The 24,106-nt window shown below is 42.2% G+C and overlaps 1 protein-coding gene across 3 annotated transcripts in view; it reads right to left on the bottom strand.

Annotated features, from left to right (window-relative positions):
• sgms2a (sphingomyelin synthase 2a) overlaps nt 1-24,106 on the bottom strand; it is a 77,453-nt gene that overhangs the window by 16,619 nt on the left and 36,728 nt on the right. For all 3 annotated transcript variants that reach the window (XM_041185612.1, XM_041185605.1, XM_041185620.1), the window contains one exon: nt 12,756-13,498. In XM_041185612.1, coding sequence (XP_041041546.1) covers nt 12,756-13,189 — 434 coding nt within the window. In that variant the 5' untranslated portion in view covers nt 13,190-13,498. The remainder of the gene's footprint in view (nt 1-12,755; nt 13,499-24,106) is intronic.

Raw genomic sequence — 24,106 nt, 5'->3', positions numbered from 1 at the left:
CTAGCAATGATAAAATAAATGGTGGAAAACTGAGAAGTTTAGGAGAATAGAGGGAAAGTGAAGTGTCTGCAAGGCAGGTAGGTAAAGTATAAGAAGATAAGACATAGTAGCAGAAATTAGGCCGATCGGCCCATCGAGTCTGCTCCATCATTCAATCGTGGCTGATAAGTTTCTCAATCCCATTCTCCCGCCTTCTCCCCGTAACCTTTGATCCCCTTACCAATCAAGAACCTAGAATCAAGAAAGTGGTTTAGGAGGACTATGGGATACTTTCTTTGTTAATGCACAAAATATAAGAGCAGGGAGGTTATACTAGAGCTGTACAAAAACACTAGATGGATCACAGCCAAAGCAATGTGCGCTGTCTGGGCATAGCATTGCAGGAAGGATGTGGTTGAGCATCCTTCATGTGGTGAAGGATGTGTTCTTTCCACACGTGTTGGGGCACAGGATTGGCAGAAAGGGGTCCAGGGAATGCATCAGCATTAACAGGGGATTGTCCAAGAGTTTTTTTTTTTATATTCATTCATGGGATGTGGGCATCACTGGCTAGGCCAGCATTTATTGCCCATCCCAAATTGCCCTTGAGAAGGTGGTGGTGAGCTGCCTTCTTGAACAGCGGCAGTCTCCGTGTTGTAGGTACACCCACAGTGCTGTTAGGGAGTGAGCTCCAGGATCTTGACCCAGCGACAGTGAAGGAACAGCAAAATATGTCCAAGTCAGGATGATATGTGGCTGGGAGGGGAACTTCCAGGCAATGGTGTTCCCATGATTCTGCTGCCCTTGTCTTTCTATCCTAAGCCCAGCCATCTTCAACTGCTTCACCAATGACTTTGCTTCCATCACAAGGTCAGAAGTGGGGATGTTCGCTGATGATTGCATCATGTTCAGCACCATTCGCAACTCCTCACATACTGAAGCAGTCCATGTCCAAATGCAGCAAGACTTGGCAATGTCCAGGCTTGGACCAACAAGTGGCAAATAACATTCATACCATACAGGTACCAGGCAATGACCATTGCCAATAAAAGAGAATTTAACCATTGCCCCTTGACATTCAATGGCATTACTATCACTGGATACCCTACTATCAACATCCTGGGGGGGTTACCATTTACCAGAAACTGAACCAGCCATATAAGTACAGTGACTACAAGAGCAGGTCAGAGGCTAGGACTCCTACTGCAAGCAACTCACCTCCCGACTCCCCAAAGCCTGTCCACCATCTATAAAACACAAGTCAGGAGTGTGATGGTTATGTGAGGAATGTGCCAATTATCTACAGGGGTTTCCTGTGGAGTGTGTGTCAGTATTTCCAGGGGTTCACAGGGAATGGTGTAGTATTTACAGGACATCCATAGGGAGTGTAGCAATATTTTGGGAGGGGGTGGGGGAAAAAGAGGTCACATCCTGCTCCTCCTCACCCCCACCTCTCCTTCTCATCCCCCCCCACCACTTTTCCTTCTCACCTCCCTGCCCCTACACTCTTCCTTCTCACCCCCAACAAGATAGAGTGCATGAATGTGGAGTCTATGCTTTGTGTCTCAGATCCGACCAGAGAGTGGAAATGTGGGCAGAATGTGAGATCAACACTCCAACACACAGTTTGAGGCAGCAGCTTGACAGCTGGATCTTAAGGAGGAAAGAAAGGGGAGTCCTGCATCTGGATTCAGGGATAATGAAACAGATTCGAAATTCTCTGTTTAACTTAGCCAAAGCATGCCAAGGTATCCAGTTATATTTAGAACACATCAGTACATGTGGTTTATAGAACTGAACATATATAATTTGTTTTGTAGTGAACCCGGTGTGAACTATAAATAATGATTGTGATTGCAGATAATTATACTTTCGATATATATTCATGTTTAGCATGGTTGTGGTGCCTGAACAAAGCATGACTGTTTACTTATGTGACTATAACAAATTAAACTGACATGGCCAAAGAATTACGAATGACACTTTAAGTACAAAGTGCAGTTGGTGAAACTAACAGATATGCCTGATAAATCAAAGCTACTGGATTAAGGGAAGAGAACACAACTGTGATGATTTGAGCGGCACCATCTTTGGTCCTGGCCACTACTCCATCACTCACAATGACATAACCAAGTAACACATACAAACTGCACATGCAGGGCCTTGGCAGCAAACGCAGCCTTCCAGCAACGCAGTGCACTATATATGCAATGTTTGAAAAGGGCCCAAACAGCCTATTTGAAAAATAAGTGTTTTAAAGGTTAAATTTGTCGATTGCACAAATTCAGGTAGGAAAGTAAGTTGTGAAGAGGACATAAGGAGACTGCAAATGGACATAGGTAGGTTCAGTGAGTAGACAAAAATTTGGCAGATTGCATAGCATGTTTGAAAATGTGAACTTGTCAGATTATCTAAATGGTTAGGGATAGCAGAATTCTTGAGGTACAGAGGGATCTGGGTGTCCTAGTACAAAAGGTTTATACACAGGTACATCAAGTGATTAGGAAAGCAAATGGAATGTTGTCATTTATTGCAAGGGGAATGGAGTACAAAATTAGGAATGTTTTGCTACAGTTGTATAGGGTATTGGTGAGACCACATCTAGAATATGGTGTACAGTCTTGGTTTCCTTATTCAAGAAAGGAGATAATTGCATTGGCAGTTCAGAGAAGGTTCACTTGTCTGATACTTGAGATGAGGGACTATCTTATGAGAAAAGATTGAACAAGTTGGGTCTGGATCTATTGTTGTTTAGAAAATTGAGAGGTGACCTTATTGAAGCATACAAGATCCTGAGGTGATGTGACAGGCTGGATGAAGGGATATTTCTCCTTGTGGGAGAGACTAGAACCAGGGGACACAATTCAAAAATAAGAGGGCTTCCATATAACACTGAGATGAGAACATTTTCCTATGAGGATTGTAAGCCTGTGGAAGTCTCTTCCCCAGACAGTGATGGAGGCAGGCTCATTGAATATTTTTAAGCCTGAGGTAGATAGATTCTTGACTAACAAGGGAATCAAAGGGTATTGGGGATAGGCAGGATAATGATGTTGAGGCCATAATCAGATCAGCCGTGACTTTATTGATTGGAGGAGCAGGCTCAAGGGGTCAAATAGCCTACTCCCAATTCATACATTCATACAAGGCAAAAGTTCTATTCTGAGTCAGTGTATGGGGTGACTAACTAGAAACCACAGGTTCCATTTCTCAGCATGACCTCAGCTGGAAAATCAAGAGCTAAGTAAAAATCATCCAGGGCTCCTGTTTACAATTACACTGCATTGGATCTCTGTTGCAAGAGCAAACCTTTGACTAAGTGATAGCATTCTTGTCCGAGAGTCAGAAGGTCTGGAGTTCAAAGCCTGCTACGGATTGCCTTGGAGAGTAGAAACTGGAGCTCAGGCTCAAAATTCTGGATCAGCATCCAGCAAGATACTCTCATCTGGTTGTATGGGTGGTCCTTCCTCATCATTTGGGTTATGGGAAAATCTTTACACCATATAGGATGAACTACTCAAACGCTAGCCACGGAAGATGATCAACAGCTGTGGTAGTGCTCATAATTACTTAAATGAAGATGTTCTGTCCTTGTATAGTCTCATTTCCAACTGCGTACCGGTAACAAAAGCCAAGAACCTGGCAGCAAAACCAAATGTGAAACCAGATTCAAAAACAGTCAGTTTTAATCAGCTGCTCTCACCATTAAATACAGGAGCAAAGTGGAGGGCAGTTCAAGAAATGAATTGCATTAAATGGTTGGTGCCCTTCATACCCTTAAATAACCTTAATATCATCAATGCATCCACTAATACTATAGCCACCCCTTCCCAGAGTGTTGCATTGGTGATTTCATTCAAAATTCTATAGATTCTGGAAAGGTCCTTGCAGACTGGAAAGTAGTAAATTTAACCCCACTATTTAAGAAGTTAGGGAAGAGAGAAAATGGAGAACTACAGGCCTGTTAGTTTGAAGTCAGTAGTAGGGAAAATGTCCGAATCTATCAAAAAGGATGTGTTAACGAGACACTTAGAAAACAATGATAGGATTGGACAGAGTCAACATGGACTTATGAAAGGGAAATCATGTTCAACAAACCTGTTGGAGTTATTTGATGATGTTACTTGTCACAAAGGAGAACCACTGGATGTTCTGTATTTGGATTTTCAGAAGGCTTTTGATAAGGTCCCACACAAGAGGTTGGTAAACAAAATTAGCTCACATGGAATTGGGGGTAATACACTGATTTGGATTGAAAATTGGTTACCAGACAGAAAACAGAGTAGGTCATTCTCAGGATGGCGGGCTGTTACTAGTGGAGTACCACAATGATCAGTGCTGGGGCTACAGCTGTTCACAATCCATATCAATGATTTGGATGTGGGAACCAAATGTAATATTTCCAAATTTGCTGATGACATAAAACTAGGAGGAAATGTGAGTTATGAGGAGGATGCAAGGAGGTTTCAAGGGGACCTGGACAGGCTAAGTGAAGGGGAAATAACATGGCGGATGGAATATATGAATGAATAAGCACAAAGTTATCCACTTTGGTAAAAAAAAAGCAGAGTATTTCTTAAATGGTGAGAGTTGGGATGTCCAAAGGGGTCTGGGTGTCCTTGTTCATGAGTCACTAAAAGCTAGCAGGCAGGTACAGCACGCAATTGGGAAGGTAAATAGTATGTTGGCCTTCATCACAAGGGGATTTACAGAAGTAAAGCTGTCTTGCTGCAATTGTACAGGGCCTTGGTGAGACTGCACCTGGAGTGTTGTGTACAGTTTTGGTCTCCTTATCTAAGGAAGGATATACTTGCCATAGAGGGAGGGCAACAGATGTTCACCTGACTAATCCTTGGATGGTGGGATTGTCTTACAAGGAGAGATTGAGGAAACTGGCCCAGTATTCTCTAGAGTTTTAAACAATGTGAGGTGATCTCATTGAAACTTAGAATTCTTACAGGGAGTGACAGAGTGGATGTGGATAGGATGTCTCTCCTGGCTGGTGAGTCTAGAACAAGGGGTCACAGTCTCAGGATAAGGGGCAGGCCATTTAAGACTGAGATGAGGAAGCATTTCTTCACAGAGGGTGGTGAACCTTTGGAATTCTCTACCCCAGAGGGTTTTGGAAGCTCAAATCATTGATCATGTTTGAGACAGAAAGCCTGTTCCACCATTCAATATGATCATGGCTTAACCTCTATCTCAATGCCATACTCCCATTCTCTCCCCATACCCCTTGATGCCTTTAGAGTCTAGAAATTTAGAGAATTCCACAGGTTCACCACCCTCGGAGTGAAGAGATTTCACCTCATCTGAGTCCTAAATGGTCCACCCCATATCCTGAGACTGTGACCCCTTGTTCTGGAACCCCCCAGCCAAAGGAAACATCATCCCTGCATCCAGTATATCCAGCTCTGTCGGAATTTTATGTTTCAATTAGATCCCCTCCCATTTTTCTAAACGCCAGTGAATAAAGGCTTAGTCAACCCAATCTCTCCTCATATGACAATCCTGCCATCCTAAGAATCAGTCTGGTGAACCTTTGCTGCACTCCCTCTATAGCAAGTATATCCCCTCTTAGGTAAGGAGACCAAAACTGCACACAATAATCAAGGTCTGGTTTCACCAAGGCCCTTTACAGCTACAGTAAGACATCCTTGCTCCTGTACTCAAGTCCTCTCACAATGAAGGCCAACATGCCATTTGCCTCCTTGAGTGCTTGCTTGCTTTCAGTGATTGGTGTAAATGGACACCCAGGTCCCTTTGTACATCAACATTTCCCAATCTATCATTTCCCAATTAAATAATACTCTGCCATTCTGTTTTTCCTACCAAAAGTGGATAACTTCACACTTATCCACGTTATAATATATAGTGAATAGCTGGGGCCCAAGCACTGATCCCTGTGGTACCCCACTAGCCTGCCATTCTGAAAAGACCCATTTATTCCCACTGTTTCCTATATGCTAACCAATTCCCAATCCATGCCAATACATTAACCCCAATCCCACGTGTTTTAACTTTTGCACACTAACCTCTCCTTGTGTGGGACTTTATCAAAAAAAGCTTTCTGAAAATCCAAATACACCACATCCACTGGTTCTCTCTCTCATCTATTCTGCTGGTCACGTCCTCAAAAAAACTCCAGTAGGTTTGTCAAACATAATTTTTCTTTTATAAATCCATGTTAACTACGTCTAATCGCATCCATATTTTCTAAGTGTCCTGTTATCACATCCTATATAATAGACTCTAGCATTTTCCCTACCACTGATGTTGGGCTAACCGGTCTGAAATTCCCTATTTTTCCCCCTCCCTCCTTTTTTTAAATAATGGGGTTATATTTGCTAATCTGCTGGGACTGTTCCAGAATCTACAGAATTTTGGAAGATGGCAACGAACCCATCCACTATTTCCATGGCCACCTGGCATGTAGATTATCAGGTCCTGGGGATTTATCAGCTTTCAGTCCCTGAGATCAAGAACCTCAGGGGCAGAAATCCCATCCCTCACAGCTGCCGACCAGATGCCAGCAGCTGTGCATTGCTCAGCAGCACCACTGGGAGGGCAGTGGTCGCTGTCAGTAATGTACCCATCCGAGGGCCAGGATTGCCCAGGATCCCAGGCCACCGGTGAGTGATGGCTGGGGGTGGCGCGCGTCCCAGGGTAAATGCAGACCCCCATTTGCTGGGTTGCTTGATCAGGCACGAAGTTCCTGACAATGAGGGATGCCAGAATGTATTAACACATTCTGCTTTCTTACCTTTATCAGCACCTTCTTTAGTCCTCATCACGACCATTAACACTCCTTTTGTCTTGTGTCCATGACATCTTTGTCAATCTCTCCTTAGCCCCCACCTATCGCTGACCTTCTAACTTGCTTCACGCACCCCCCCCTTAAACAGTATAAATTCCATCACATTTCTACTCCTCTTTAGCTCAGAAGGAGTCATATGGATTTGAAACGTTAACTCCATTTCTCTGTCTGTACAGATGCTGCTAGACCTGCTGAGTTTTTCTAGCATTTTCTGTTTTTGTTTCAGATTTCCAGCATCCGCAGTATTTTGCTTTTATCTTACTTACCCTGTTTGAATCCCGCTGGATTTATGCCCTCAAAAAATTTCATCTGCCAGCACTTTTCATATCCTGCCCTTTGGAAATTTAAGCTTGCTGAAAAGTTTCTAAAAAAATGATTAAGCAGATTAGATCATTCCCTTTAAGTTAACATTAAGGGCCCCTAGCATGTATCTTTGCTCACTAGTAACGTTCTTGCCTTGGAGGTAGACAGTTATGGGTTCAATCTTAACTCCAGAGACTTGAGCAACTAATCCAGGCTAACATTAGAAGCACCATCTTTTGGATGAGACGTTAAACAAAGTATACCCTCTCAGATGGACATAAGAGACTACACGGCACTATTTGAAGAGCGGCTCGGGAGTTTGCATATTGCCCTGGTCAATATTTATTCCTCCACCAACATCTATAAACAGGGCTCTGATGAAAGGTCATCGACCTGAAACCTAAACTCTGTTTCTTTCTCCACAAATGCTGCCAGACCTGCTGAGCGTTCCCAGCCTTTTCTGATTTTATTTCTTAAAACAGAGTATTTGTTTGATTATTATTTGTTGGAGCTTGCTGCATGCAAATTGGCTGAACTCTTTCTTACCATACAACAGTGACTACACTTCAAAATTGCTTCAGTTGTTGCAAAGTCAAGGAGCCCTTTCTTTAAAATCATTAAACAAAATACTGGATATCTCAGAGGGCTTTTACTCTCAAAAGCCCAGCTAACAAACTATAAAGATGCCACCACTTTGTGCCTTGACTGATTTTCCCTTTGCTTGCAGATGTGATCTCCAGATTTGTTGAGTCCGTTAGGTTCTGGGTGATAGCCAAAGGAATGCTTATGTTGATCATAACAACCTCCCACTTTAATGCATCTTTCACCCTGGTAGCCAAATGTATTTTAAATAAAACAGGTTTTGCTTCTCTTACTCTGTGCGCTATTCCAAAAAAAGAAAGAAAGGTTCCCCACCCCCAAACCCCGGCTAAATTTACTTCACATTTTGCCCTCTGGTCCTACATTCTAGAAGGAATTTTGGTTTTTGGATACCGAGATTCCGAAAGGCACAATATAAATGCCAGCTCTTTCCTTCTATCGGCAGCTTTGTGCCGCTTTCTTCTGGCAGCTGACAGTCTTTCAACAGATGGCACAGGACCTGCCAACATGTGCCAGCCGTCCATCTTTTATGCAGCTAGGCAGCACTTCAGACAAGAATGGCAACGTGTCTCAGGCAAAAATTAGCACTGCTGCCTAATTTCATCTGCCCCGGTCATGTTAATATAATGATATAATACCTTGGGCTTATTTACTGTACAAGAAACAAGGCAATCACTCATGAGGGATTCAGTAAACACATTGTGGGCTAATTTATTAAGTCTAGGTACATGAGAACAGGTATAAAGGGGACAGAAAGCTTAAAGACATCAGCACCAGAGCTGTGTGCACGCGTTCTGCTCAAAGCAAACGTGAAACTAAGACTAGATCACATGACATTTCCCCTCTCATGATGTCAACACCCCCAATCTGTAAATGCTGCTCCCATGTTCCAGTGGTCAGGAATTCCCACCTACACAGTCTATAGTAGAGTTTTGTTCTCTTAGAGCAACATCTTCAGCTGAGGGCAAAGAGAGGATGGGGGAGGTGTGGAGATAACACAATGTGAATTGGGAAGAGAGCACAAATAAATGGTTACATGCTAGTTTTGAACTGCAGTGCTAAGGAAACCAACAATTTCTCTGCTAGAAAGCTAAATCCCTTTTTTATTGCCACAAGAAAAGGATTGTTAGAGATAATTACTGACAAAATTATGATAAGCCTTTGCCAATGCTTTCTCAATCTAATTTCACGTCATATGCACTAGGCAAGTCAACAGCCTTTACTAGGGTATTGCCCTTTAGACCCTACATAATCAGAGACAACAAGGATGTCTTTGTTTCTCCGTCTCTTTGTCCTCCTGATCAAACTATATTGCTACAAACCAACACAACTACAGACACAGGCTAAGCTCAAAAACAGTCACCTGGGACAAGTAACGAGGAAGGGGGATTCAAACCTTAGCTTCAGAAGGTGAGGGTTCGAGAGAGAAAGTTCAAGGAGAACTTTTTCTTAACTCATTAAACAAAATACTGGGTATCTCACAAGAGGGCTTTTAGTCTTAACAGCCCAGCTAACAAACCACAAGATACCGCCACTTTGTGCCTTGACTGATTTTCCCTTTGCTTGCAGATGTCATCTCCAGATGTGTTGAGTCCGTTAAGTTCCTAACTAGCTGGATGATATCCAAAAGAATGCTCAAATTGATCATAAAAATCTTCCACTCTAATGCATCTTTCACTCTGGTACCTAAATATATTTTAAGTAAACAGAGGTTTTGCTTCTCTTACTCTGTGTGCTATTCCAAACAAGTAAAAAGGATTTTTTTTCCTCTCTCATCTTGCCCTCTGCCTTAAATTCTAGAAAGAATTTTGCTTTTTACACGACCACAACATTGGCTCAGTGGCAGCACTCAACATGGATACAGAAGGTCATAGGTTCAAGTCCCATTCCCGAGACTTGATCAAACAAGCCAAGTCCAATGAGACACTGAAGGAGTGCAGCACAATGAGACACTGAAGGAGTGCAGCACTGTCAGACATGTTGTCTTTCAAATGAGTTGTTAAATGGACACCATGCACTACTTGAAGAGGAGCTTGAGAATTCTTCCAGAGTCCTAGTCAACCTTTTACAACAAACATCATAAATATATTGTTGTTTGTGGGTGGCTGTGCAGAATTTGGCTGCCATATTTCTTACTTTGATTACACTTCAAAAGGATTTCATTGGCTGTAAAGCACTTTGAAATGTCCTGAGGTCAGCATGACACTATATAAACCCAAGTTCTTTCCTTCCCAGTGGTATTCAACTTTCACTTTATTGGGGGGGTGGGGGGGGCAGCTTCTAAAGATTTTAATACACTCTTAGGATTGTTCGCAAATACTGGCCTACCCGATACCAACTTTTGAAAAAATGTCAGCTATGCAGAGGTAAGCAATATTAAAGTTGCAAATTCTTATTTTTCTGCATTTATATAGCACCTTTCATTACCTCAGGACTATATCCTAAAGTGCTTTATAGGCAAGGATGTATTCCTGAGAGGCTGTCATGATTGTAAGGCAGAAAATTACAGCAGCCAATTTAAACAGCCCAAGGAACCTGAAAAGGCAGTAAAGTAGTTTGCTTTATTAAAATGTATAGCAAAAGGAATAGTGTATGAACACATCAACAAAATCAGAAAGCAAACCGACAAGAAGGATCTTTGGAAATGCCAGTTTGAAAACTCATACCATACCTATAACAAGGTTTGATACCTAAATTAAGGCTTATTCCCTTAACAATCTTATTTCTAGACTGTAGGTCTTAAATTTCTCACTCTACCATCATAATCCATATTCTTTATACATGGGATGCACTTTATTGCCCTTTTCTCCACTCTTACATCAGGTCAACTTTGACAATCTTTCCTACCCTTTCCAATCCCAATGTCTTTGGCTTTTTATTACATAGACTGGAATGAGATGTTACATTTGTCGTACCAAACCCTCATGTTTGAAGGACACCATTACCACACAGACTTTGCACATCTGGCAGCCATACTGCCATTTCTGTTTGCTTTGTCAGCTAGTCTCTCACATTGTGCGGAGCTCGACAGAACAGGCCACATCATGTCAAATTTGTCATCCAGGTGACTGACACTGAGACATGGAGGCCTACTCTTTAATGTTGCTAAACAGCTGCAGGCATTAGCTCAGCCCAACATCAACAGCACAAATATTTACGGCTACAGAAAGACCTCAGTGTCAGACAAACAATTTGCCAAATCAACTAGCATATAGACACACAGGTGCAGAGTTCCCATAATGAAGAAAAACCCGCACCTCACAATTTAGTTACGATTGGAAATATTGCTACCAAGCTGAAAACTCCAGTCAGCCACCTTAAGAATAAGGACCAAAATTATCCAGTGATGCAATTGCACAGAAATTGGCCTACATTATGCTTTGAATTAGCAAAGGGTGAAAAACTGACATGGAAAAAGTGTGCATACAGAACTTATTGTTAGTGTCTATAAGTAGCTGACTAAAATGAAGAAAAATCAGAAACAAGCAGAGGGGCCTAATAAGCCATTGCAGGCTTTCTGCCAGGAATCGGGTCCAACTGGGACATTCTGTTGTTTATCAGTTTGATTCTAACTCAAAATCAACACAGTCCAACCCCATATCCACATAGATTACCCTTTATGGAATATTGCATCACAGTGCACATCATTGGACTAGTAATCCAGAGGCCCTGGTTAATGGTCTGTGGATACAGGTTCAAATCCCACCCACAGCAGCTGGTGGAATTTAAATTCAATTAATTATAAAAATCTAGAATTGAAAGCCAGTCTCAGTAATAGTGACCATGGAACTAGCATCAATTGTCTTAAAAACCCATCAGGTTCACTAATGTCCTTTAGGGAAGGAAATCTGCCATCCTTACCTGGTCTGGCCGGCATGTAGTTACAGATCCACAACAATGTGGTTGACTCTTAACTGCCCTCTGAAATGGCATCACGAGCCACTCAGTTGTAGCAATCAGGGATGGGCAACAAACGCTGGCCTTGCCAGCGATGTCCACGTCCCTTTAAATGAATTTTTAAAAACTAGAAGTTTATAAAGTATAATCTGCAGAGGACATTTCACATGTAGGATAAACATTGATGATTCTAGCTAAAGTAGAAGTGGAAATGAGATTTTTTTAGATTATTAAAATGATAACCTCATTTTTGATGGTAGAATGCAATATTCCCTCTAAGTGCATAACCACAAGGCAATTGGCAATGTGCCACATAAAAGCTATATTCCTGTCAAGGTGCACACATGTATCGTAAAGGGATCGTGCAGTGCAACAAGGTGCACACATGCATCGTAAAGGGATCGTGCAGTGCAGCAAGCTGGCCGTGCACAGCAAAGAGAAGTTAGAGGGAATATTGGTAGCACGTCTTAAGGCAAGAACACAAAATGAGATGAGGGAAGATTTTTTTCTGCCCCCACTCCTGAAAACTATTTACAGCAAATCTTGTGCTTATCCAGCTGGAAGATCAGAGTGCTGGGAAAAGGAACACTTTTGCTAGCCTTGTGTCAAGAACTCGAGTTAACTGCAGAACAACTAAATGCAAAATGAAGCTCTCTCTGCTTGATTTCAATAATGTACCTAAGGTCTTTTTAAAGGAATAACCTGGCTATAAAATTGTTTCTTTCTCAGATTTACACACCAGACATCAATTAAGGCCCTGGAGTGAGGTTCCCCATAAATTTTATCCTACACACCTTCACTAGATATCAGAAACATAATCCCTGAAACACTGCTATTATCAGCAAAGATGAAAGACTTTTATTAAGGTAGTCTGGCCTAAGTTCAGTGCCAGAGATGAAAGGACAGTTACTAACTAATGCCCCCAACCTCTATTTCCATTCATTCCCAATCAAATAACTAAATTACAATGAGAAATATCTATCTAGACCCTGAAATAGCTTTAGGTGGTTCAGTGTCATAGGAACTCTGTGGAACAATACATTTGTTTTGTATTCTTGATAGGTGTCCCTACTGTTGAATTGCGAGCAGTTGGAAGCATTCATGTCTTATGACGACAGCGTCAATCAGATGTTGAATTACTTGCTAACGAATCACTCACCGGTATCGATGAAGCAACCATTGGATCGTCCAGAGGCCAGCAAGAATCAAACCATTGACTTCCGAAATCTTGAAAGCCCACTCAACACGGTCCACATAGTCAAAGAATGTATCAGGTAGTGGAGGATTCTTCTCTTTGGGAGGGACTCTTTCGTGCACAACAGTGATCATGACACTCGTCATAATCAAATTGAACAGTGCATAAACAAAGGCGACACCAGTCTTCCACCACTCCATTGGAAGTTTACAGTTTGCATCTGATAAGGAGATTTGAATATACTCCTTTGGACTTTTCCTGATGCCATTTGGTAAACTACTAGACTTGGTGCCCTCATTGCAGACGGGGAGTAACGTGGACCTGGCATGACCACTGGAAGGCATGCTCTGCCGATTGTTTGCGTGTTCTTCAAACTGTAATATCTCAATTACTTCCATTAATGTCTGAGCTTTGATGGTCAAATAAAAAAATAGAAACCATGCAAAATTATCACAATTGTCACAAGCTCTTGTCCTTTTCTTTTTAAATAAAAAGAGAAAGATCAGCAAAACATTGTAGTACAGGCACGATTATTCACAGTAAGCCAGTCCATTGATTGGAGGTGATTGTCATGAAGTGCAGCAATTAGTGAGATCCCAAAAGTAACCAACTGTTCACAAGCAGGACAGCTTCCAGAGTAGAGACTGTAGCAGGGGTATCCAAAGCAGTGCAATGTTTGCCTCATTCCACTCACATTAAAATCTCATCTGTGAAAAGAAACACAGAAATAAGCATTCATTGTTTTGAACAGTGCAGTATTATGTTAGAAAACCTCACATGTACACAGGCAAAAATAACTTTACCCAGCCCCAAATGTTCTCCCCATGTGCTGGACACTAACTGTTGGAATGCCATTTGTTGGCTGATCATCCTTCAGCATATAGTTCAAATGCATGTTCTCCCTGTGAGAGGCTAAGCAGTGCCTAAAGGGAGGTTAATACATTGCAAAAAAAGAAAAAGGTAGGTGTTGGGGCGGGGGGGGCATCACAACTGATAGTGATCCTGCCCTCACCCAACACTTCCACAGCAACCACAGATGACGATCACAAGCAGGAATCCTGGTCTTTTCCAAACCCAGAGCTACTATGACCCAGGCCACTTTCATTGCTGAGCTCATTCATTTGCAGGCCAATGTGCAGGAATTCAATTTCCTGATCTATTTGGCTCAGTTCCACTTCCAGCAATGCACTGACTAGCTTCACACTCATGGGAAGTTCTGTGGATTTGTTTTTAAACTCAGGCCATAAAAATAGCAACCCAGAAAGTTCACCACTAAATATTAGTAACTGTCACGTAGTCAAAGCATATAATTAAATAAAAGGAATACCAGATATGTTTGCAATTCAATCTAAATGCATATTAGAAGAAATCACATCTTCAAAAATAGGTCAGTCATTGATTACAAGGAGGGTTAAAGAAATTTAGCTGCATTATGCTCAAGTCTGCTGTCAGCACTCTCACCCAAGTCCAGAAGGTTGTGGAATTCAGGCCCCACTCTCAGGCTTGAGCACATAATCAGGCTGATACTTCAGGATAACTGGAATGTTGTAGTGTTGGAGGTGCCACCTCCATCAAACTGGGACCCATCGAACCTTTCAGGTGAAATGTTGGTGATCCCACAGCATTATTCAACGAGCAGGGGAGTTCCCCTTATGCCTTTCCAACTCTCAACCAACACCAAAAACAGAATCATCGACTATTTATCGCATCCCTGTTTGTGGAACCCTGCGATGCTCAAAAGGTTTCCTATGTGACTACACTGCAACAAAGTAATTCTTTGGCATGATGATATTCTGAGGTTGTGAAAAGTGCTTTATAAATGCAAGTTCTTTGATTCTTTTCTTCTTGTATTTTCAGATCATTTCTGGAGTCAGCTATGCCAACTTTTCCTCTGGAACGCAAAACAATCAAAAGGAGGAACCAGTTCATCCATTTTCTGGTGGTGCCGCTTGATCAATTTTGGATTCCCTCTTCTTCTTTGATTAGCGTTAAAGGATATTTTAGTTCCACCCGAGACACTTAAGCATCTCACCAGAAGGAAACAGCACCTGCAAACAACCTGGCACTCATTTAGCATTGCATTGGGATCTCAGCCCAAATTAAACGATCGATTTCTAAACCTACAACCTTCTGAATCAGAGGCATTTTTGTTTGTGGGACCATGCTCTGCACAAGTTGGCTGCTGTGTTTTCCTATATTACAACACTTCAAAAGTACTTCACTAGCTTTGGGACATCTTGGAGATTGAGAAAGATATTACATAAATATAATAAATTCTTTCTCCCCTCTGCCTTTAACAGCTGCATTGACTTCTAATTCAGAGATTAGTCCAACAATTTGAATGGATTAACATTCTACAAATTACCATAAACTAACTGCTAACTCAGCAATATGGATCAAAAGAGGTACTAGTATAGTAGCAGCGAATCAGGAATAAAGATAACTAGATACAACTTGAAGCCAGTTCCTGTGCACATAATGTTGGATTGTTGGGATGTGACTGTTAAGTTGCCACTTGGTCAAACTGGTCACGTGTCTAAATATATAATCATGGATGAGTAATGTAACAAACTTTGTGGAATTACTGCCCCTTACATTGCCACCAATTGTGGTGGGCTAATTTTGTCAAGGATGCAATGAAATATTCATGAAAAAAAAGTCATGTTGTGTTAAGCTGAGCCTAGTTAATGCAGTATTTGTGTATTTTTGAATTATGTTCAATGGAAGTAAGTTGAATTCAGAAAACAAGTTACTGCTCTGGTTCTCATATATTGACAAATTGCATTATAAATAATCGTTTGGTAGTGTAGAACTTGAGTATTGCTGAGAAAGAGACTTATGCAGATGACAGTTGCTGGAAACCTTTTTTTGAAGCTTTCCGCCTTGCACTCATCAGAACAATTCATAAGAATACCAATGCAAGGGAAAACAACAAATTTATACTGTATGAGAAGAGAGTGCTGACTGGTTGGCACTCTGGTCGAGGTGTAGCTATGGAGAATGCACCAGTTGATGGTGACCGATAGTTACCTGCCAAGCATTGTTTGAAATTTCAATAACTGAAACAAAATAAGTGACAGCCATTCATTGATTCATTCCTCAGGGCAATGCCTTGGCCAGATGAAAAGCTTCGACAAAACATCTTTCTCAGCAATACAAAATGCATTATCTTCAAAATGCAGGAGCAATGAAACAAAGCATTGTTACTAATACATCAAATTGTACTCTGTTCAGTCTCTAATTTTTTCTGGTCAAAAAAAGAGTTAAATTGTGATTAGCTAGTGTTTATTTAGTTTGTGCTGGTTGCCAAGCACTTTTTTTTTAAAAGAATTATTGGCTTATGTATGATGACTCAAGGGCTAATGAGGCAGCATACATAAAATCCTTGGAAAAAAACTCAGTTCCAATTTATTATTCAGACAGTGTCATCAGTGTAGACCACTTAGGCTGATTACTCCTCAAGCACTCCCAAAGATGGCAAAATTTATTGCTTAAAACTCCAAGTACAAGTATCAGTTGAAAGGATTTAAACACATGCTGTCCAAGGGTATAATGCTCCAGATCGTACATGAGACACAATCTTTTAAATAACAAGTAAATTTTAGCCTTCACTCAACAAATATTCGCAAGCAAGTCCAAAATACACATCTTATAATTCTGGAAGAGAATGAACTTTGCAAGTTAACTGCTTTATGATTTGGTTTTAATGCTATATGCCTTAGCATTAGCATCCAGCTATGATTTGCTCAGGAATAAACCAAATTTTTGACCATTTTTAAAAAGCAAAGTTTCAAAACTGTTTCTCAATGGAGAGACTAATTTAATGCCAACAGCTGGAAAATGTTGTACCCAGGTCTTTTTACCAGCCTCCTAACTCCTGCAGGTCTGGCAGCATCTGTAACTCTTTCAAGTACAAACCCGTTTCCATCTGTTTCAGATGAAGTTACATTGTTTCATAGTTTGCCATTGTGAGATTTGAACTCTTGATCTCAGGGTTACAAACCCAGTACCATAACCACTTGGCTATTTAGGCCAAGCCTCTCCTAACTCCTGCTGGCACTGCCTGTTCCAGCTCCTTAACAGTTAGCTTGTTAAGTCATTCAACAGCCACACCCTCTAACAAGATGAACAAATTGCAATTCATTTCACCTCCAATGTATTTTACTTTTATTAACTCCAGCTGCCAAAGCAAGATTGCCAAGTTAGCTAAAGGTCACAGCAACCCTAGTCAAGCCACAATTCCACTTATCCCTGCCTTTCTTACAGGTTAATTAGCAGATGATGGCAACTCAATTTTGCAGTGTAGTCTTCTTAAAAGGAGACAAAATAGCACACCATCTTTTATATTATGTGTGCGTGGGTGGATGTAGAGCGAGTGTATGCGTCTAAATAGAAATGGAACACTCCAGAGAGAAAAAAAATAAATTGCTGGTTCACTTACATTTCAAAATTATGTCACTATTTCTAGGTGAAAGTTGACAACTGATGGACTTTATTTTCTCATTTGTTCTGCACGTGCTGGCAGCATGCTAAAGGCCTCATTCAGTCATGGCCATAGATAAGCAATGACCTTGGAAGGCCTCACCGCCTCAGCAAACACCCACACGTGAATGCTTTCCTTTGAGGATCACTAGATAGTGATCAGGAGCAGGAGCCCTGGCTGATGTTCTCCTTCCTATTCCACCCACGTTTGTTCACCAGAATTGGGAGTTTCTAAGATTATGGGAGTAAATATTATAATCTTTTATTTCTAGTGTTTATACTAACAGTCACAAAGAAATCTTTGACAGTCCCTTTAAAACGTTCAGTCTATTAGGATGAGGGCATAAAGATATATGGGACCACCAACTGTACCATGCAAGTTCCCCTTCAAGTCACTCACTATCCTGATTTGGAAATATATCACTCTTCCTTCACTGTCACTGGGTAAAAATCCTGGAACTCCCTTTGTAACAGCACTGTGGGTGTACCTACACCACATGGATTGCAGTAGTCCATTCATTGCCTACCCCTTTCCTGAAGCACTGCAAGTTCTTGTCAACGATGCCCGTCTCTCATGAGCTAATAGAAAAACCAAACCAAAAACTTAGTCATGACTATATAAGGAAGTACATTTTCCAAATGAAAATATTGCTTCCAAATTTGTATTTCCCTTGTAGCAACTGGAATCCCTTTCCACAAAAACTGTGACTCACACATACAACAGATGCTGGAAAACTTTTTTAACTCACCAACTTAAATCATGCATAATATGTAGAGTTGTTGACTCGAGCCAGTGACTCGGGCATGAGTCTGACTGGATTCAATTTTTTTTTTCAGTTCTGACTTATTTTTCAGCAGGCAAGTCGATTTGTGACTTGACTTGGACAAAATTAACCTAGCGACATTCCTCAGTTTAAAAAGAAAATTGCATTTCTTTTTAACCCTGGTACAGTACAGTCAATTGATGTTTCGGCACAAACCACAATTAGTGTAATCCAGCACAGGTTGCAATTTCCTCCTACACTATCCCGCCCATTGCCACTGCTGATTGGCTGCTTTGGAAGCTGGACTGCCAGATCCACAATAGCGATTGGCCAAGCAGCTTGTCAGAGGTTATCAGTCAGAGTGTCAGAGTCTGGAAAGAGGCCCCTTCGGCCCATCAATGTCCCTGCCGGAATTCAAGCCTCTATTTACTCTCATCCCATTTTCCAGCACTTGGCCCGTAGCCTTGTATGCTATGGCGTTTCATCTAAGTACATCTTAAATGTTATGAGGGTTCCCACCACTACCGTTCTTTCAGGCAGAGTGTTCCAGATACCACTCACATCTGGGTGAAAATATTTTTTCTCAAATCCTCTCTAAACTTCCTGCCCCTTACCTTAAATCTATGCCCCCTAGTTATTGACCCCTCTATTAAGGGGAAAATGTTTCTTCCTATCTACCCTGTCTTTGCCCCTCATAATTTTGTACAAAATCAGGTCCTCCCTCAGCCTTCTCTGCTCCAAGGAAAACAACCCCCCTGTCTAGTCTCTCTTCATAGCTGAAACACTCCAACCCAGGCAACATCCTGGTGAACATCCTCTGCACCCTCTCCAGTGCAATCACATCCTTCCTATAGTGTGGCAGCCAGAACTGCACACAGTACTCCAGATGTGGCTAACTAATGCTTTATACAGCTCCGTCATAACCTCCCTGCTCTTGTATTAAATGCCTCGACTAAAGGCAAGTATCCCATATGCCTTCTTAACCACCTTACCTACCTGTCCTGCTGCCTTCAAGGATCTATGAACATGCACACCAAGGTCCCTCTGATCCTCTGTACTTCCTAGGGAGTACATTCAACGTGTACTCCCTTTCCATGTTGATCCTCCCAAAATGCATCACCTCACACTTTTCAGGATTAAATTCGATTTGCCACTGTTCTGCCCATCTGACCAGCTAGTCTAAGACTTTCCTCCTCGCTATTTACCACACCAATTTTCTTGTTACCTTACTGATCATATCTCCTACATTCACGCCTAGATCATTAATATACACTACAAGCAGCTAGGGACCCAGCACCGAACCCTATGGTCGCCACTGGACACAGGCTTCCAGTCACAAAAACAACCTGCGACCATCACCCTCTGCCACTAAGCCAGTTTTGAGTCCAATTTGCCAAATTGCCCTGGACCCATGGGCTCTTACTTTCTTGGCCAGTCTCCCATGAGAGACCTTGTCAAAAGCCCTACTGAAGTCCATGTAGACTACATCAACTACACTACCCTCATCTACATACATAGTCACCTCATCGAAAAATTCAATCACAGAATCTGAGTGTAGAAGAGGCCTTTCGGCCCATTGAGTCTGCACCAACATGTGAGAAACACCTGTGCTACCTACCTAATCCCATTTACCAGCACTTGGCCCATAGCCTTGAATGTTATGATGTGCCAAGTGCTCATCCAGGTACTTTTTAAAGGATGTGAGGCAACCCGCCTCCACCACCCTCCCAGGCAGCACATTCCAGACCGTCACCACCCTCTGGGTAAAAAAGGTTTTTCCCCTCATCCCCCCTAAACCTTCTGCCCCTCACCTTGAACTTATGTCCCCTCGTGACTGACCCTTCAACTAAGGGGAACAGCTGCTCCCTATCCACCCTGTCTATGCCCTTCATAATCTTGTACACCTCGATCAGGTCGCCCCTCAGTCTTCTCTGCTCCAACAAAAACAACCCAAGTCTATCCAACCTCTCTTCATAACTTAAATGTTTCATCCCAGACAACATCCTGGTGAATCTCCTCTGCACCCCCTCCAGTGTAATCACATCCTTCCTATAATGTGGCGACCAGAACTGCACACCAGTACTCCAGCTGTGGCCACACTAAGGTTCCATACAACTCCAAAATGACCTCCCTGCTTTTGTAACCTATGCCTCGATTGATAAAGGCAAGTGTCCCATATGCCTTTTTCACCACCCCACTAACATGCCCCTCCAGCTTCAGAGATCTATGGACACACACGCCAAGGTCCCTTTGTTCCTTAGAACTTCCTGGTGTCATTCCATTCATTGGAAGGAGTAATTTGACAAGGAAGTATTCAAAGTGTACCACCTCACACTTTTCAGGGTTAATTCCATCTGCCACTTATCTGCCCATTTGACCATCCCTTCTATATCTTCCTGTAGCCCAAGACACTTATCCTCACTGTTAACCACCCGGCCAATCTTTGTGTCATCTGCAAACTTACTAACCCTAACCCCACATAGTCATTTATGTTGTTCATATAAATGACGAATAGTAGGGGACCCAGCACAGTGGTACACCACTGGATACTGGCTTCCAGTCGCTAAAGCATCTTTCTGTCATCACCCTCTGTCTCCTACAACTAAGCCAATTTTGAATCCACGTTATCAAATTACCCTGTATCCCATGTGCATTAGCCTTCTTTATAAGTCTCCCATGTGAGACCTTGCTTAAGGCTTTGCTGAAATCCATATAAACCACATCAAATCTACTACCTTCATCTACACAACTGGTCACCTCACAAAATTTAATCAAATTTATTAGGCATGACCTCCTTCTGACAAAGCCATGCTGACTATCCCTGATAAAACCTTATCTCTCCAAGTGGAGATAGATTCTCTCCTTCAGAATTTTCTCCAATAGTTTCCCTACCACTGACGTGAGACTCACTGGTCTGTAGTTCCCGGGCTTATCTCTACAACTCTGCTTAAATAGCGGAACCATATTAGCTGTTCTCCAGTGCTCTGGCACATCCCCTGTGCCAGAGGGGAATTAAAAATTTGGGTCAGAGCCCCTGCGATCTCCTCCCCTGCCTCCCTCAGTAGCCTGGGACACAAATCATCCGGACCTGGAGATTTGTCCACTTTTAAGCCTGCCAACACCTCCAATACCTTGTCACTCCCTATATCAATTTGCTCAAGAACCTTGCAGTCTCTCTCCCTGAGACCTTCATCCTCATTCTCTTGGGTGAAGACGGATGTGAAGTATTCATTCAACACTCTACTGATGTTCTCTGGCTCCACCTGTAGATTGCCCCCTTGGTCCCTAATGGGCCCTACTCTTTCCCTGGTTATCCTCTTCCCATTGATATACTTATAGAATATCTTGGGATTTCCCCTACTTTTACCAGCCAGAGCTTTCTCATATCCCCTCTTTACTTTCCTAATTGCTTTCTTAAGCTCCACCCTGCACTGTCTGTACTCCACTAATGTCTCCACTGATTTGGTCCCCTTGTACCTGCTGAAAGCCTCTCTTTTCCTTCGCATCGTATCCTGAATATCTCTGGTCATCCATGGTTCTCTGGGCTTGTTATTCCTTCCATCACCCTAGAGGGAACATGTTGAGCCTGTACCCTCCCCATTTCCTTTTTGAATGCCCTCCTCTGTAGATTTCCCCACAAGTGGCTGTTCCCAATCTACCTTGGCCAGATCCTGCCTTATTTTACTAAAATCTGCTCTCCTCCAATCCAAAACATTTTTTTGCAACTTGTCTATTTCTTTGTCCATAACGAGCTTAAACTGTACCATGTTGTGGTCGCTATCACTAAAATGCTCCCCCACCACCACCTCAGCCACCTGTCTGGCTTCATTCCCCAGAATTAGGTCCCGCATTGCGCCTTCCCTTATTGGACTCTCTACATATTGAACTAAAAAGTTCTCCTGTACACATTTCAAGAAATCCACTCCATCCAAGCTCTTAACACTATGTCTATCTCAATTAAAGTTGGGAAAGTTGAAATCACCTAATATAATTACCCTATTGTTATTGTTTTTACACACCTCTGCAAATTGTGCACACCTTTGCTCCTCAATTTCCGGCTGACTATCTGGGGGTCTCTAATAAACACCTAACAATGTGGCTGCCCCTATTTTATTCCTAAGCTCTACCCACAAAGCTTCATTCAATGCCCCCTCCAAGACATCATCTCTCCTTACTAACTGACTCCTTAACTAATAATGCAATGCCTCCTCCTCTTTTATCCCCTCCCGTCTTGCCTGAAGATTCTATATCCCGGAATGTTGAGCTGCCAATCCTGCCCCTCCCTCAACCACGTCTCAGCGTTGGCTGCTATATCACAATTCCACGTGTCAATTCTCACCCTTAACACATCCATTTTACCTGTAATACTCCTGACATTAAAGTAGAGGCCATCTAGCCTTGCCTTACTCCCTTGGAACTTAATGCAATCAAATTTGTTAGACATGATCTCCCCCTGACAAAATCATGCTGACTATCCTTGATTAATCCTTGCCTCCAAAAGTGGAGATTACCTCGGTTCCTCAGAATTTTTTCCAAAATTTTCCCTACCACTGATGTTAGACTCACTGGCCAATAGTTCCCTGGTTGATCCCTACCGCCCTTCTTGAATAATGAAACTACATTAGCTGTCCTCCTGTCCTCTAGCACCTCTCCTGTTGCCAGAGAGGATTTGAAAATTAATGTCAGGGCCTCTGCAGTCTCGTCCCTTGCCTCCACAGCAGCCTGGGATACATCCCATCTGGATCTGGGGACTTATCTACTTTTAAGCCCACTAAAACAGTTAATATCTCCTCCCTCTCAATGCTAATTTGTTCAAGGATATCACAGTCTCCCTCCCTGATTCCTATACTTACAACGTCCTTCTCTATATTGAATAGAGATGCAAAGTACTTATTTAAAATCTCACCTACATCTTCCGGCTCCTCACACAGATTGCCACTTTGGTCCCTAATGGGCCCTACTCTTTCCCTGGTTATCCTCTTGCCCCTAATATACCTTTGGATTTTCCTTTCTTTTACTCACCAGTGATTCTTCATGCCCCCTCTTCACTCTCCTAATTTCTTTTTTAAGTAACCCGTGGCACTTTGTGCTCATCCGGGGCTTCCACTGTTTTGAACCCTCAGTATCTACTATAAGCTTCCCTTTTTTTCCTTATCTAATCCTGTACGTTCCTCAACGTTCAGGAGTTGTTGATCCCACGCTTAACCTTTACGGGAACATGTTGGCCCTGCACTCCTACTATTTCTATTTTGAATAACTCAGATGTAGATTTTCCTACAAGTAGCTGGTCCCAGTCCACTTTGGCCAGATCCTGTCTTATCATATTCAAACTGGCCTTTCTCCAATTCAGAGCTTCTATTTCCAGTCCATCTTAGTCCTTTTCCGCAAGTACCTTAAATCTTACAGAGTTATGGTCACCATCACCGAAATGCCACCCTCCACTGACACTTCTACCACTTGCCCAGCTTTGTTCCCCAAAACTAGGTCCAGCACCACCCGTCTCTTGTAGGACTTTCTACATGCTAGTTTAAAAAGCTCTCCTGGATACATTTTAATAATTCCGCCCCCTCTAAGCCTGTCACACTTTGTCTACCCCAGTCAATATTGGGGAAGTTGAAATCTCCTATAAATATTACCCTACTATTTTTACACTTCTGAGATTTGCCTACATATCTGCCCTTCTATCTCTCCCTGATTGTTTGGGGGTCTACAGTACACTTGCAGCAATGTGATTACCCCCTTTTTGTTTTTAACTTCCACCCATATGGCCTCATTTGAGGAACCTTTTAAGACATCACCCCTCCTCATTGCAGTAATTGGCTCATTGGATCAATATTGCGACACCACCTCTTGTTTTACAGACCCCCACCTCCGTCTCACCTGAAGATTCTATACTCCAGAATATTGAGCAGCCAGTCCTGCCCCTCCCTCAACCATGTCTTCATGATAGCAATGATGTCATATCCCCACGTGTTAATAAACACCCTCAACTCATCTGCCTTACTCACAAGACTCCTTGCATTAAAATAAATGCCTTCCAGCGCTGCCATGCTCCCTTGTGCCTCAATT

Source organism: Carcharodon carcharias, chromosome 1 (assembly GCF_017639515.1).
Source record: "Carcharodon carcharias isolate sCarCar2 chromosome 1, sCarCar2.pri, whole genome shotgun sequence".
Classification (NCBI taxonomy): Eukaryota; Metazoa; Chordata; class Chondrichthyes; order Lamniformes; family Lamnidae; genus Carcharodon; species Carcharodon carcharias.
The sequence above is the reverse complement of the archived record's forward strand: the minus strand, read 5'-3'. Positions and strand labels throughout refer to the sequence as shown.